Below are 13,882 nucleotides of genomic sequence, written 5' to 3'. Positions count from 1 at the left end.
TCAGTATATTTAATTTACAGTCTACTAAATGTAGATCGTTTGCACTGTATGTTTTTTTATTGTGATAATTGTTTGTTTTGCATAAAATGTATAATAATAAAGACATTTGAACACAAAAAACACAAGAGATATGTGTGTTTCCAGTAATGACTTCAACAAAGGGGTGGATGGCATTATTCCTCAGGCCCCTGCATATGTTGAAGGCTCCATACTCATGCTACAACACATTTCCATACTTCATAAACAGAGCAATGGTGTTTTTCAATGATGAGCAAGCTAACAAGTGTAACCGCACGTGAGAGCGTCAAGACGCGGATCTCATGTGTTTTCTCTTTCCTTGCAGGATGTATTTTTAAATTTTGGAACAGATTTGTTTCCTCTGAAGGGCCCTACAACAATTTCATGGACAAAAACTATTGATCTATCTGGTTTTCAGACACGTAATTAAATTACGGAAGTGCATTCTTTTTCCTTTCAAGTGTAGTGACGATTGTCTATGACACCATGGTCTAGACCTCAATTTGGCACAGCAGCATAATACTATCAAATAGAAATACTTGATCTATATTGCACATTCTATTCTTTAGGAAGTACTGTATCGGCCATGTTAAGACACCATCAACAAAGATAGCCATGATATTCTCACTCTGCTCATAAATTTCTATCACATTGTCCTCTCAAAGTACTCACCAACTGACAGCTTGTCATGCTGGAGACAAACTGAGCTCCTTGGCATCCAAGGATAAATCCAGCCAGGTTTAAAAGAACACAGACCACTGACAGTAAAACAAAGAGGTTAACCTGCAAGAACAAAACAGTGTACACAAAATGAGTTCAGACATAGCATTCCGAACAAACCCAAACTGAACACTTCAGTGTAAAATACAATATACTATAATTTCTGAATGGCAAACTAATGCACAAAATAGATAGTAAGCCTACTTCAAATCTTCATGCAGGCTAGTTGCCTGCATTGCTAGCATCCTGCATTTATAGTAGCACACAATATTTATATGACCCAGGGTGGTTGGTGAATTCTCTGCAAGCCATTCTGTTTCTATAAATTAGAGGTCTGGTGAGCAGCAAAGTAGAACAGGTGGTCCAGAGCTGTAGATGGCTACCATCTATGTGCTGTTGTTGCTATGACTCGAGGCACTGAGGAGACTTCAATGTCAACCTCACCTTACGAAGTCCTCCACAGACCAACCTCGTGCTCATTTTCTTTTCAAGACAAAGGCTCTTTACGTAAATACACAAGCACCCTTGTACTCTGCTTTGCCATACAGTTGACAGGGAAACTCGTTACTTTCTGGGTACGCTTATCCCCAATTGAGGTGGAATGTTATAAACCTCATCCTTATCGTCTGAAGTGGTATTCTTAATTGGATGGGTAGAATTATTGTCTATGGCTGGGAATGTCCAGAATCTATAAATCTCAATATGAATCCTGAGTGCAATGAACAAAGAAGACGGTCTACAGAAAAAAGGCACAAAGTTGGTCCCAACTGGTTATTAAAGACAATTTTACAATGGCGTGAAGATTACAGTCCATCTCTTTTCAGGATCCTAATCCGTGGTGTTGTAATGTTGCTCCTCTTATTGTTTTGTGATGCTAGATTGCTTTAAAAAACAGTGTAAGCATTTTTCTGAACAGCTGGTATTTTTACACTGATTCCTTGCTGAAGAATTGGGTGACTTTTGGCCCAAATAAAACATCTATAATGCATGGGCATGTGCTATAGACTACACACTCTTCCATCTCTTCCACAAGCACCTTTTTTCTACCTGCTAGAATGACCAGGTTGTCTAGGGTTTCAAGGATTGTTATTAGCAGTGGTATTCAATATAATCCTGCTATTAATCAGGAGGTAATATCGAGATAAGATGCACAAATTGTGCTATACAGAACTTTAAGAATCTATGTGGTAATGACCGCACCCAAAGAACTCACTGAAGTTGCTGAAAAAAAGTAAACTATTCCAATCAGAACCCTAAAATGTGTGGTCTCCCCTTTTTCTCCTCGTGCATTACAGGTTATAAGTCAGTCAGAAGAATTTGAATGTCACACATTTATTGGTAACACTATTTTTTAAGAGATCTGATGTTTTAACCACTGTATTAGGAGGGCTTCCTCATCATTGTCATGTACAGTTACAGAGGTCATCAAAGGAGTGGGCTGCATGTTTGGGTGCTGATGGAATTTTAGGGGAAAGTTAAGGTAGTTTCTAGTGACAACTTTTCTTTTCAGTGACTTAGGTTGTATGAAAGAAAGATTTTCCAATGCTGAGCCAGAGTTGGTCCCTGGTTTGTTTCTTGTGTGCTGAATTACTGACCAAAATGAAAGAAATGTTGCTGCTGCTGTACAGGGAATGTCGCTGATACAATGGGACCTGGGCAACTGTACAGTATTAAAGTTTCACAAGGAAGTATTTATTAAGTTGTGGACATCAAAATGAATGCAAGAAAAAGTATTTAGTTATAAAATGCTATGTAAATGTACAGTTTTCTTGTTCTGTCAGGTCCAAACAGCATTCCTAATCTTTACTTTGTTCCCAGTGTTGTTGAGGACAGTATAGATGTTCCTCAAAATTAAACAAAATAATCTGTGGTAACTAAATTAGAACCAAATCAGAACATGTTGTCACATCCACATTCCTAGTGCTTTGTTGGAAACAGTGGTAAGGTGAAATATAAAAAAGTCAGCTCCTCTCATTGTTATACAATGGAAGAAAACACACTGATCACCTAAAAACAAATTCTTTGAAGCAGTGCAACAGCATATTTTAGCTCAAGGTATTTTTCAACTCATGCTTCTTCCCTTCTCTAAAAGGATACTGTTGTCTCCCACCCTCCCCCCCCAACAAAAAATCTTCCATTGTTTTGCCTGAGGCTCTGATCTGCTTTTAGGATCACCGCATTGAGGATTCAGCACCTCTGTCCACTCGGACTGGGTTATTTAGCACTTCTCTAAGTACTCCGAATAATACTGGTATCTCTCTTTCCGGTCCAATGCAGTTCTCTTCTGTTGGAAATGTCCCTTTTTGTAGGATTATCCCCAAACCTTTTTGACTGCTTGCTGTATTGCGTTTTTGCTGGCTTTAGGAGTCTGGGTACTTTACCACTGCTTACCGGTGCTAAAGTGCTTCCTGTCTAAATTGTACTGGTGATTGGTTTATCCATGGTTACCATATTTGATTTACTAGTAAGTCTCTAGTAAAGTGCACTATGTGTGCCCAGGGCCTGTAAATCAAATGCTACTTGTGGGTCTGCAGCATTGATTGTGCCACCCACACGAGTAGCCCAGTAAACATGTCTCAGACCTGCCACTGCAGTGTCTGTGCAGTTTTAAACTAAAGTGTACCCACATGCCAGGCCCAAACCTTCCTTTTAACTACATGTATGTCACCCCTAAAGTAAGCCCCAGGCAGCCTCGTGGACAATGTGCAGTGTATTTAAAAGGTAGGACATGTACTGGTGTATTCTACATATCCTGATAGGCCTTGCAATAGTTAAAAAAACGAATTTAGCAGAATTTCACTCTCTCTCCCATAGGGTAACATGAGGATTTACTTGAAATATCTTTTCAGTGTAATTTGAAGAATATAACACAAGTGCGCCGGGTATGCCCAGACGTGGGTCCCGGGCTCACTATGCCACTGGATTCTAGCTAGCCCGGCTGATGAAGGGTGATACTCTGAAACCGGTCTCAGGATACTTGTTTCTGGTCCAGGGAGGACCTGGCCTGGCAGTTCGGGCTGGACTATTTCCATGGGGAACAGAGTCAAGACTGAGTTGCATATGGCTGGGTCCAAACTGGGGTGGCATGGTGAGCAAAAGAATTGATGGATTAAACCCAGATCTGTGACTGCGGGTGAATGTTTGATTGGTTCTGCATTCCGTCCATCATTTGTGTTTGTTTAGTTACAAATGAAGGCATTTAACCTTACCATAAGTGGTTAAACTACAATAAATCACAATAAATAAGCCTTGTGAAGATGGCACCAGTTATTATCTTCTATAAACAGTGTATATAATGGAATACATGAGCCATTAAGCAGTGTTTTCTCAAGTGCACTCTGGTAATAAATGTTTGAATGCCCGTTTATAGGAACACTTGTAGGCGAAGTTTAATTGGAACGCATTTATTTTCAGAGTTTATGCATATATATATATATATATATATCATACAAAGGTAGTGACTGCACCACTGTAGTTATAGTTATGGTTAGACCATAAGCCTGCACTCCCATGACATCCCATATGAATATATACTGGCCTAATTCATTATGCCTTTCTGTGACACTGACTAATCTGATACACACAAGCTGTTTTACTAAGGGAAGATAATGCCATAGTAAAGTCCCTTTATCTCCTGCACAGCAGATGGTGTGATAATGATGCCAACAGAACATGAACTTTTTAGACAAACTGTGTTGTCATGAGAGCAGTACTCTTCAGGCTCCTCCATTTGTTTTGACAATGGAACTCACTAGTTTCACGCCTCACTATCTCGACACGTGGTGCGCTTCACAAACATGGGCCCATATTTACACTTTTTTAGTGCTGCATTTGCGTCGTTTTTTGATGCAAAATCGGCGCAAACTTACAAAATACATATGCATTTTGTACTTTTGCGTCAAAAAATGATGCAAATGCGGCACTAAAAGGTATAAATATGGGCCATAGTGTTGTGTGAGCTATTAATGGCAGAACCCTTTTGGCTCCTGATGGACTCCATAGAAACGTGACATAAGTATTAGAGTGTGGTGAAGTGAAAGCAGGTTTAGAATGTTGCGTTTGCGATTACACGCAGGCGAATTCAGACCTGTAATACACAGCTCCATTTGTGGTGTAGTCATTGGTGGGTACTCATGGGAAAGACCCTACAACTGGCGAAAAGGTAGGGGATAAATAACCTGAAGATCAAAAGTGCTCTCCCAGAGATGTTTGCCGAGGTCCAAGCAAACTGCTTGTGCCTGCCATGTGTGCCTCTGTCGAAGTAAAGAATCGACATTTGGCGTATGTGGAGTCACAGAACAACTCCAGCTGGTGTGAAGAACTTGAAGATAAAAGAAGCTTGAATGAGAAGCCTACACATCGTTGGCCAAGAATCTTCTAGCAAGTCCATAAAGAGAGGTACTGGGCTACTACGCAACATAAAGCTAGACATCAAAAGGAGTGTTAACGCTGAAGGCGGACACAAACAGATACAGAGAGGAAAATCTGAAAACTACCATAGTCAGATACAAGTAGAACACAAAAATGTGCTAGCTGACAGAATAATTGACAATACACTATACTGTCATTGCACAAACCAGGGCCTCAAAAATAAGAGCTCTACAACCTCAGCAGCGGGTGAAGAGACTCAAGAAGAAGCACAGGGGTCGTGCTTACTGAGCTGTTCAATACCTGATACGGAACACCACCAAAGCTGACGGGTGGCAGCTCAGAACATCTCCAGACGTGTCCGGAAAAGTGAAGGACTCAATGGAGGCCAAGAAAGAGGTCACAGTTTCATAGACTGTCCATGATGACACAGAGGACAGCACATCACAGGGCCTTGGAGAAGGCAATGAGGAAGCGGGCCATAGTGGACAGCACACAATATCGGAGAGAATTCCATTCTCAGTGTCAACCAATCCCGGAAATAGTTATAAGTCTGTTGCCTTCCTGAAACTACCACCGCCATTCAAAACTGCCAAAAAGCAGAATGTTGGTGATAGATGGACTGCTTGGATAGAGACATTTGATGATTTAATTGATGCAGTAGAAGAAACAGATAACAATAAGATTTATCAAATACCTTAAGAATCTTGCTGGTGAGGGTGTAATAGAAGTCGCAGAGAAAATGATGCAAGCTGATGAAGTTACATACCGTCAAATTGAAGAAGCCTTGAATCTCAAGTTCAATCCAATGCCGAATGTAGATAATGAAAGGTATATTAAGAACGACAGAGAGTTGGTGAAACTATAGACAAATTTGTTGAAAGACTGGATACGCTCATCAAACACTGTAAGATCAATGAATTTCAATGATAAGGAAGCAATATGTCTCAGAGTTATTGACGGATGCCTGTCAGATTCATCCAGATGACGAATGCTGAGAACAACTCTTAGTCCGGAGTGAGTTCTCACAGCTGCCAGAACTAAAGAGAGTGCCTATCGACAAGCTGCTGACATGGAGGCTGAAGATGTCTAAAGTGAGTCAGTCATGAACATGAAAAGTAAGCACAAGCACAAGGCTGAAAGACACAATGTGATGTCTCCACAGAAAAAGAAGTTGTGATTCAGGTGTGGTTTTTCTTTTCCACATGCAGTTATATGTCCTGCCATTGAACAGCTATGCAAAGGCTGTGGAAAGGAGAACCATTCTGTAACGGTCTGAAAGATAAAAGGAAAAAGTAAGTGCATTACGGCAAGAAGACAAGATGGCTGCCCGAACGTGCCAAAGCAATGTTCAACACACACACAATAGGCCACGCAACAATACCAGTTGAGATAAATTAACACCAAATACATTTGATGGTCTTCTAAATCATCGTCAAAAAGTTCTTCAGTATCAATATCAAGTGAAAGTGAAGAAAATGGTTGTGCAATGTCAATATTTACCTCAGAAAAATGTGCGCATATTTAGCCGTATGTGAAGAAAAATACCAGTCGAAAAAAAGTCAACATGAAAAAGAACCGAAATCATTCAAACATTGTCCAAAGAATTAACTGAAAGTAAACAATTGTTCAATACCTTTCATTACCGACAGTGGTGCTTCGATAAACATTATACCCGAGGAGAAATATAATGAACTATCTCTACTGCCTCAACTGACGGCATTGGAAACTAAAGTATATACATGGGCTGCATCAACACCATTGAAAAGTCAAGGTTCATTTGTAGCGATGATGAAACACAAGAAGACAAAAGTGAAAGCGCCCATTTATGTGCTTCAAAGTATGGCATGCAGTTCCCGTTTACTCACTTTCAGTACAGCTACTGATATGGGACTGATCTCAGTGAACTACAACATGAATGCTCATCATGAAATAGTAAGTCACTTCCCTTCATTGTTTCATGGGTTAGGAAAACTTATGACTATGAAAATACAATTACATATTAATGAGGACGTCCGTCCTGTTGCTCATAGACACAGATGAATTGCATTTCATTTACAAGAAGCTGTTGAAAAGGAACTCAAAACCTTACTTAAATCATTGAGCGTTCTACTGGCCCTAAGCCATGTGTTTCTCTCATAGTGGTAGTACCCAAAACGGATAGTGAAGGAGCTGTATGCATCTGTCTGGATATGCATCAAATGAACAAGGCAACTGAACCAGAACGGCATCCGCACTCTGTTGACATAACACAATTGAATGGTGTGAAGATCTTATCTCGCCTTGATTTAAATAAAGGATATCATCAGTTGGAACTCGAGACTGTTAAAACTGAAAGACATTATTAAACTTGGAACCAATATACTCAACCTCTTGACAGTGACAATGAAGTTTAAAAATGTCAAAGATGAGCTGTCCCTGACTCAAGAAGGCATTATGCTCAGGGTTCGATATTTGTTATTCCGGAGAGTCTGCAACAACAGATAATTGAAAAGGCCCAGGAAGGACACTGTGGTATCGTTGTCCCAAAATGAGCTCTCCAAGAACGATTCTGGGTTCCCCATCTCAATGAGAGAGCTGAAAGAGAGTTGAAGGTCTGTCATCTATGCAACTGCCTGTCACTGAAAACCACTCAACACAATTTAAGCATGTCAGAGTTTCCAAAGCATGCTGTTGACTTTTTCACTCCTCTTGACAACGGACATCACCTGATAGTGATTGTTGATGAATACTCTTATTTCCCATTGATAGATGACCGTTCATCTATCAATCAACAGACAGCCATTGAAGGATTAGATAGCATATTTGCGACATGGGGTGTTCCTGCGATTTTAAAATCTGACAATGGCCACCTTTCAACAGTCAAGACTTCAAATGATTTTCTCAGTCATCTTAAAGTAAAGCATCAGAAGAGCATACCTCTGGCCACAGGCGAATGGCCTTGTCAAATGTTTCATGAGTACATTAAAGAATGCTGTTCAGCGTGTTGTATCGGAAAAGCTCAACCTTAAAACTGTCTTGAACTCTACTCTGCGAGCTTACCGTTTGACCCCTCACTCAACCATAGGTGAAAGCCCTTCAAATCTGATGTTTGGGAGAGCCATGACAACGAAGTTACCTCAATGGCCCAACAGAAGATCAAGTACCGAGATAGAAACCCATACCAAAGACTTGGATCGGAAAAGGAAAACGAAGGCCTAAGCAGACAAGCAATGACCAGCAAAATACATTGTTTTCACTAGAGGAAATTGAGTGCTTGTACATTAGTCGAAAAAACCTAAGTCTGATGCTCCATCTGATGCTGAGCCATTCCATGCTGTAACCAGCAAAGGACGCATGGTGACTGCCCAACGTCCTGGGAAGATCATTATGCGAGGTTCCTCGCATTTCCGACATGTGGCTCACCACTAATCAGATACTGATGTCAACGTAGAGACTGGTTCTTCAAGGACAACTGAAAAACCCATGACTGCTGTTGCTCCTGCATCACCAATGAAAGTCATTGACACCTCTATAGCCGGTTCCCAGTTTCCAAAGATGCGATCGGGACAAGAAATCAGAGCGCCATGAAGGCTCATCGAAGAATTGATTGTGTATATATTTAAAAATGGGGAGATGTTGTGTTGTGTGAGTTATTAATGGTGGAACCCCTTTGGCTCCTGATAGACTCCACAGAACTGTGACGTAAGTGTTAGAGTGTGGGGAAGTGTTTATTCGTCTGCGTGTAACTGCGTACTCAAGACGTGTAATACACAGCTGCGTGTGTGGTGTAGTCACTGACGGGTACCCAGACTGGGGAAGACGCTACAACAAAGAAATCGCCTCTCGACCTACACATGGTGGTGCAGGATTTTAGATGCCCCGCAGCACATGGCATTGGTGCCATGGCTTCAGAATGTATTGGCCAGAATGGGTGTCGGATCCTCTACTAGGAGAAGGGAGCTAGGTACGGAGGCAAGTACCGCTCTTGATGAAGTAAGTGCCAAGTACTACTTCTAAATTTACCTTTTTACTCAATACTTTTAAATGTTTTTAATCAATTTTCCTTGTTACTTGACCCCTCCCATCAGTAGAGTGTGACTACAGGGAGGTTTTCCAACCTCCTCTAAGGGGCACATTGCCCATTTTTCAATCTCTACTTGGACATAACTATTCACCATGGATGTGATACTAACCAGTGTGTAGTGCAGTGTGTCACATGGGTTTTACATTTGAAGGACATGTATTATTGTTCTCTTGATCTGTCTTGCAAAAGGCTGAAATGTTTCTTTACACAATATTACCTTAATGATAACAATGAAAAGTGCAAGGACATGCCTTATTACTATTTTCCTTCTCCCTCAATCTTTTAAAGCCTGCATATAGGTAGAACAGAGTGTGTAACAAGGTTAAATGGTCCTGATTAAGGCCATTGGCGCAGGCCAGGGTTCATTTATGGCCAAAACATTTTAACACTGCTTGGTGAGAAAATGTTTATAATTCCTGAACATCATATTTGTTTTTAATCTTATCAGTGCCTCCTATATTAAATTGGTGAGGATGCATCACTAGGTAACGCTACCATTTGTTATTCATTAGGGAACCCATTCTATTGACATTCCCACACAACTTGAGCTCCCGTAACAAGTTGAGCCCATCACAGGGCGTTGTGTGACCCAAGATGCAGGAGGGAACCCTATGATGAGGCATGCCACTAATGGTGGGTCAGGATTTGACACCCTAATTCCAATAGCGCCTATACATAATGGTCTTCATAGTAATAACTTCCTTGTGTTGATTCATTATATTCTGTTGGTTTATGGTAAATTCTCGAACAAGGATGTATAATATGAACCACAATCTTTTCTCAACCCTGTTTATATTCATGGGGAAAACAGGCTATCATCCAAAGTAGGTCTGCTGACACTATCAAACTTTAGGCGCCTGTATCATTAAACAAATAGTCATGGTCAAAAATTCCATATTTACCCATAAGTCATGGGCCACTTAATGTATGCACTGATTTTAACTTGCAGTAGGGGAATAGGGATTAAGGGTTAGTTTACAATCGTGTCTTTAAAATGCAGGGTCTCCGAAACTGTCGGACATACAGGGATGGGTCATGCTCCTACAAATCAGGGAAGCCAGACTCAGTTAGATAAAGACTACCCTTAAGCTTAGATGAACAAGAAAACCATTGTGTTCCTCTGTGTGGAAACTGACTTGGCTAAAAGATCAGAATAACTGATGATGACATCATGTCATAGGACCAGTTGGCACAGGGGAAGAGAGAGAGAGTGCTCATCCTTTTACATTATGTGCTCATTTTTATTTTTGGATGCAGATGGGGCGTGGTATCCAGGCTGCGTTGCTGAACAGATGCATAGGAGAGGGCTAGGGGAAATGTGATACATCAAAAAATTACAAGTATCAGAATACAATATGTACTTGACTAAACAGAGTTGACTCTCTTAAGGGTCATACGTGGCTCTGAGCCACAAGATAGCTCTGGAGTGTGATGTGAATAAGAGATGTGCAAGTGCAGGGAGGTGAGAGGGGGATGAGAGAGGGATGCAGAAAATAGGTGAAGGTTCAAAGAGAGATAAGGGATGCATAGGTGACAGATGGTGCATGTCAGGAAGGGCACAAAATGGACAATCAACAATTAAGATTCCCTGTCAATTTTGCTCTGCCAAATAGGCAGGGACGTAGTTTGTTCAGTAAGATTGTGGGGGATTCACATTTCCAGACAAATACGGAGGCTTATAATGTTAAAATACATTATAGGTCAAGAAGAGCGCATGTGAGGGGCTTAATAGATAGTGGAAAGGATGAGGAATACATACTGGTAGGAGCCCTAATAGAGAGAAACACAATATTCTATAAAATAACATTTTAGGTATTTTAAAACAGAGATGAGAGATGAGAGAGAGAGAGGGAGAGAGAGTGTGTGTGTGTTTGTGGGTGTGTATTTTTTTTGTTGTTGTTGCCAGTGTGTGCATACAAAAATCCCAGGTGAAATCTGAGAGACACCTCACCATACCCAACTAAAAGCACCTATACCCAACTATTCATCAGAAAATAAATTTATTAGGGGTGGGGAGTAACACCTGAAATGCCCCCTGAAGCTATGCCCCTGCAAATTGGTAGGAGGGTACCACGAAAGTGTATGCCTCAGCGCCACAAAAAAGTGTCAGCACAGGGCACACTCCGTTAGGCAATTTAGTAAGCAGACATAATGCTTACTCCCAACTTGAAGGGGATGCTTTGGTTTCCGTTGATTGCCGTAAGAATTGAGCTAGGTTTGTACTGAAAATCAGACAGCGACACCCTGGCCCCAGATATGTGTTGCCAGTGTTTGTGGTACAAACAGGAGATTTCTTTCTTGATGAAATAACTCAGTGACTTGATGAATTACAGAGTATTTAATTCTCTTCCAGAGGCTTCCCACTTTAAAATGGTGTCCATGCCTATGCTAAGGAAGCACCCTTAATCTATCAAGAAAAGACCTTGTAGCCAAAAAAACATATTGATCTTGTATTAGGTACCACTTTTTTTCTGTCCCCTTGGAAATTTAGCCGTAAACTACGCGAAGAATAATTGCATGTGAAACTGGACGGCCATGGCTACAAGTGCATCCTTCTCTTGCTACCACAGTAAAATAGTTAAATCTTTTAATGATTTTACATTTGTGCATCTGTTGCACTATGATTAGAGGTGTCTGTGGCTGAGGCAAGTGCTGAATAAGACAACCACTGGACACCATTCACATGTGTCAAACCCTTGCTTGAGCTGGGTGGACCCATACGTGCTGCAAGTTGTGATGGAAATTATAAGGAGAGCTTCGGAAAAGCGAGCGAGAAGAATACCACTGGAGGCCAAATGTCCTAACTGGCAGCATTAATTAATTTTCATATAATAGTTTTAGTTAGGCTAGTAGTTTTATGTATTTGCCATTTTGTGGTTAGAGTGAGTTTATTTGGTCTGTTTGACTGCCTGTTTTCTGCACCACCCACGGGATTTTAGTATAGTCTTATTGTGATGTTTTCAACGTTGTGTGTGCTAATGCATTCTGATATATAAATGTGATATAGCTAGTGTAAATAAGGCTTTGATAGTTATTCTTTAACTTGTTGCTATGTTGTTTACAACTAGATATCGTTTAAATATCCATTCAACTATTCCAAGAATCCATAATCTCATCTCTTAGCATCACATACTGTTCATAGTTACAGTACCTACCAAAAGAAGTGGGCATCTTTCCCATTACTCCCTGCCTGACATTATTCAATACAAAGACTGGTATGGGGGTTTGGTGACTTTTTCCTAATTGTGACTCCTTTGTATCAGATATGTTTGATATAGCAGTGGTTAGACAAGGGAAATTAAGACATAGGACACAAAAATAGCATCCCATAAATAAAATATCAGATTTCCTTTCTAATGGAACAGATGACATAAATGGGGAATGCAGCCCTGAAGGTGTTTCCACAGTTACTTAAGTGATTGTTCCTGTTTATATCTTTAAAGCACCACTGCTTTGTTTTTGATCTCACTGACGTTGGGTGTGTTTAAAGCACCATCCTACTTCTTGTCTAATTTCCAAGGTACTGCTATGCATTTCGATCAGATTTCACAGGAATAAAATGCAGTCTATAAAGACTGCAGAACATTGCTTACAATGATGGAGCTCACCATGCAGTAGGTCTGATTCACAAAGGTAAACTTACACATTTGTGTAAGTTTACTCTTTTGCGGTATTCACAAAACTGCAACCACATAAAAAAGATATGCCTGTCCTATTTACTGTAATTACTGTAAGTAATTTCAGCTCAAATGGCATTACTGTGGTAATCTGATGACACTAACACTGAAAGAAACATCATTCTGTGTCTTCCAGCATATGACCTTCCCATTCCAGTCCCTTTATGAACTTTTAGAACTATTCCCAGAACTGCAACCAAAAGTAAAGTCTACTCAGAATAGCATCATACTCACTAGACTTTGAGACCATCCGGGGCACATTTATTAATCTGTATTAACTTGTTTTAGGTTAGCCTTGTATCAGTTACATGAATTATATAGTATTATGAACCTCCAAAGGGCTGAAATGTTTGACCTTCCACTGCAGATTATCAACTGACAAATCGCTACATTCATCTTTGTCTATAATTTATCTTTCAAATACTGAAAAGCATGGGGGGCGTGGCTTGGCACTGATTCGGAATGGCTGCCATTCCGTGAACTCTGTAGGGTCTCAGCAGGAAAGGCCGGAGTGCCACTGGAAGACACATTTTGCTATTAAATGTAGCAGAAAAGTTGGAGGAACATCTCCTGATCTCGCAGGTTCGTTGCAAACAGGTTTTCTTGCATGGTTAATGACTATTTCTTCACTGAATCTCGGCGAGCACAGAAGAGTTGGTCATGCCACCATTTTGTTTTATTAATTTCACCTCACTGCTGACACCTGCTACATAATGCTCATGGCACGTTTACCATAGCACTATTTATCACTTCCATATCATTTCCTGGAATATACTGTGAATTTTCAAGGAGTCTACACTTCACATATACTGAGTCCCTTGGAATTATTGTTGTCGCCTTTTTATTTCTTGACTCAACGCAACACATAAGGAAGGGTCCAGGAACATTCAAATCACCAGCAATAAACTACAGAACGATAAAACGTTAACCAAACTCACTACGTCAAACTTGTTTTCTGTTCTGGCAGACATAGAGAATACTGGGGATGTCCGTCAAGATTCTGCCTCCATAGATAGATTCCATCTATTTTGTT

The 13,882-nt window shown here is 40.5% G+C and overlaps 1 protein-coding gene across 1 annotated transcript in view; it reads right to left on the bottom strand.

Moving 5' to 3' along the window:
* The window catches only part of ENTREP1 (endosomal transmembrane epsin interactor 1), a 157,543-nt gene that overhangs the window by 109,254 nt on the left and 34,407 nt on the right, over nt 1-13,882 (bottom strand). The window contains exon 3 of the mRNA XM_069228755.1: nt 691-801. Coding sequence (XP_069084856.1) covers nt 691-801 — 111 coding nt within the window. The remainder of the gene's footprint in view (nt 1-690; nt 802-13,882) is intronic.

Source organism: Pleurodeles waltl, chromosome 1_1 (genome assembly GCF_031143425.1).
Source record: "Pleurodeles waltl isolate 20211129_DDA chromosome 1_1, aPleWal1.hap1.20221129, whole genome shotgun sequence".
Taxonomy (NCBI): domain Eukaryota; kingdom Metazoa; phylum Chordata; class Amphibia; order Caudata; family Salamandridae; genus Pleurodeles; species Pleurodeles waltl.
The sequence above is the reverse complement of the archived record's forward strand: the minus strand, read 5'-3'. Positions and strand labels throughout refer to the sequence as shown.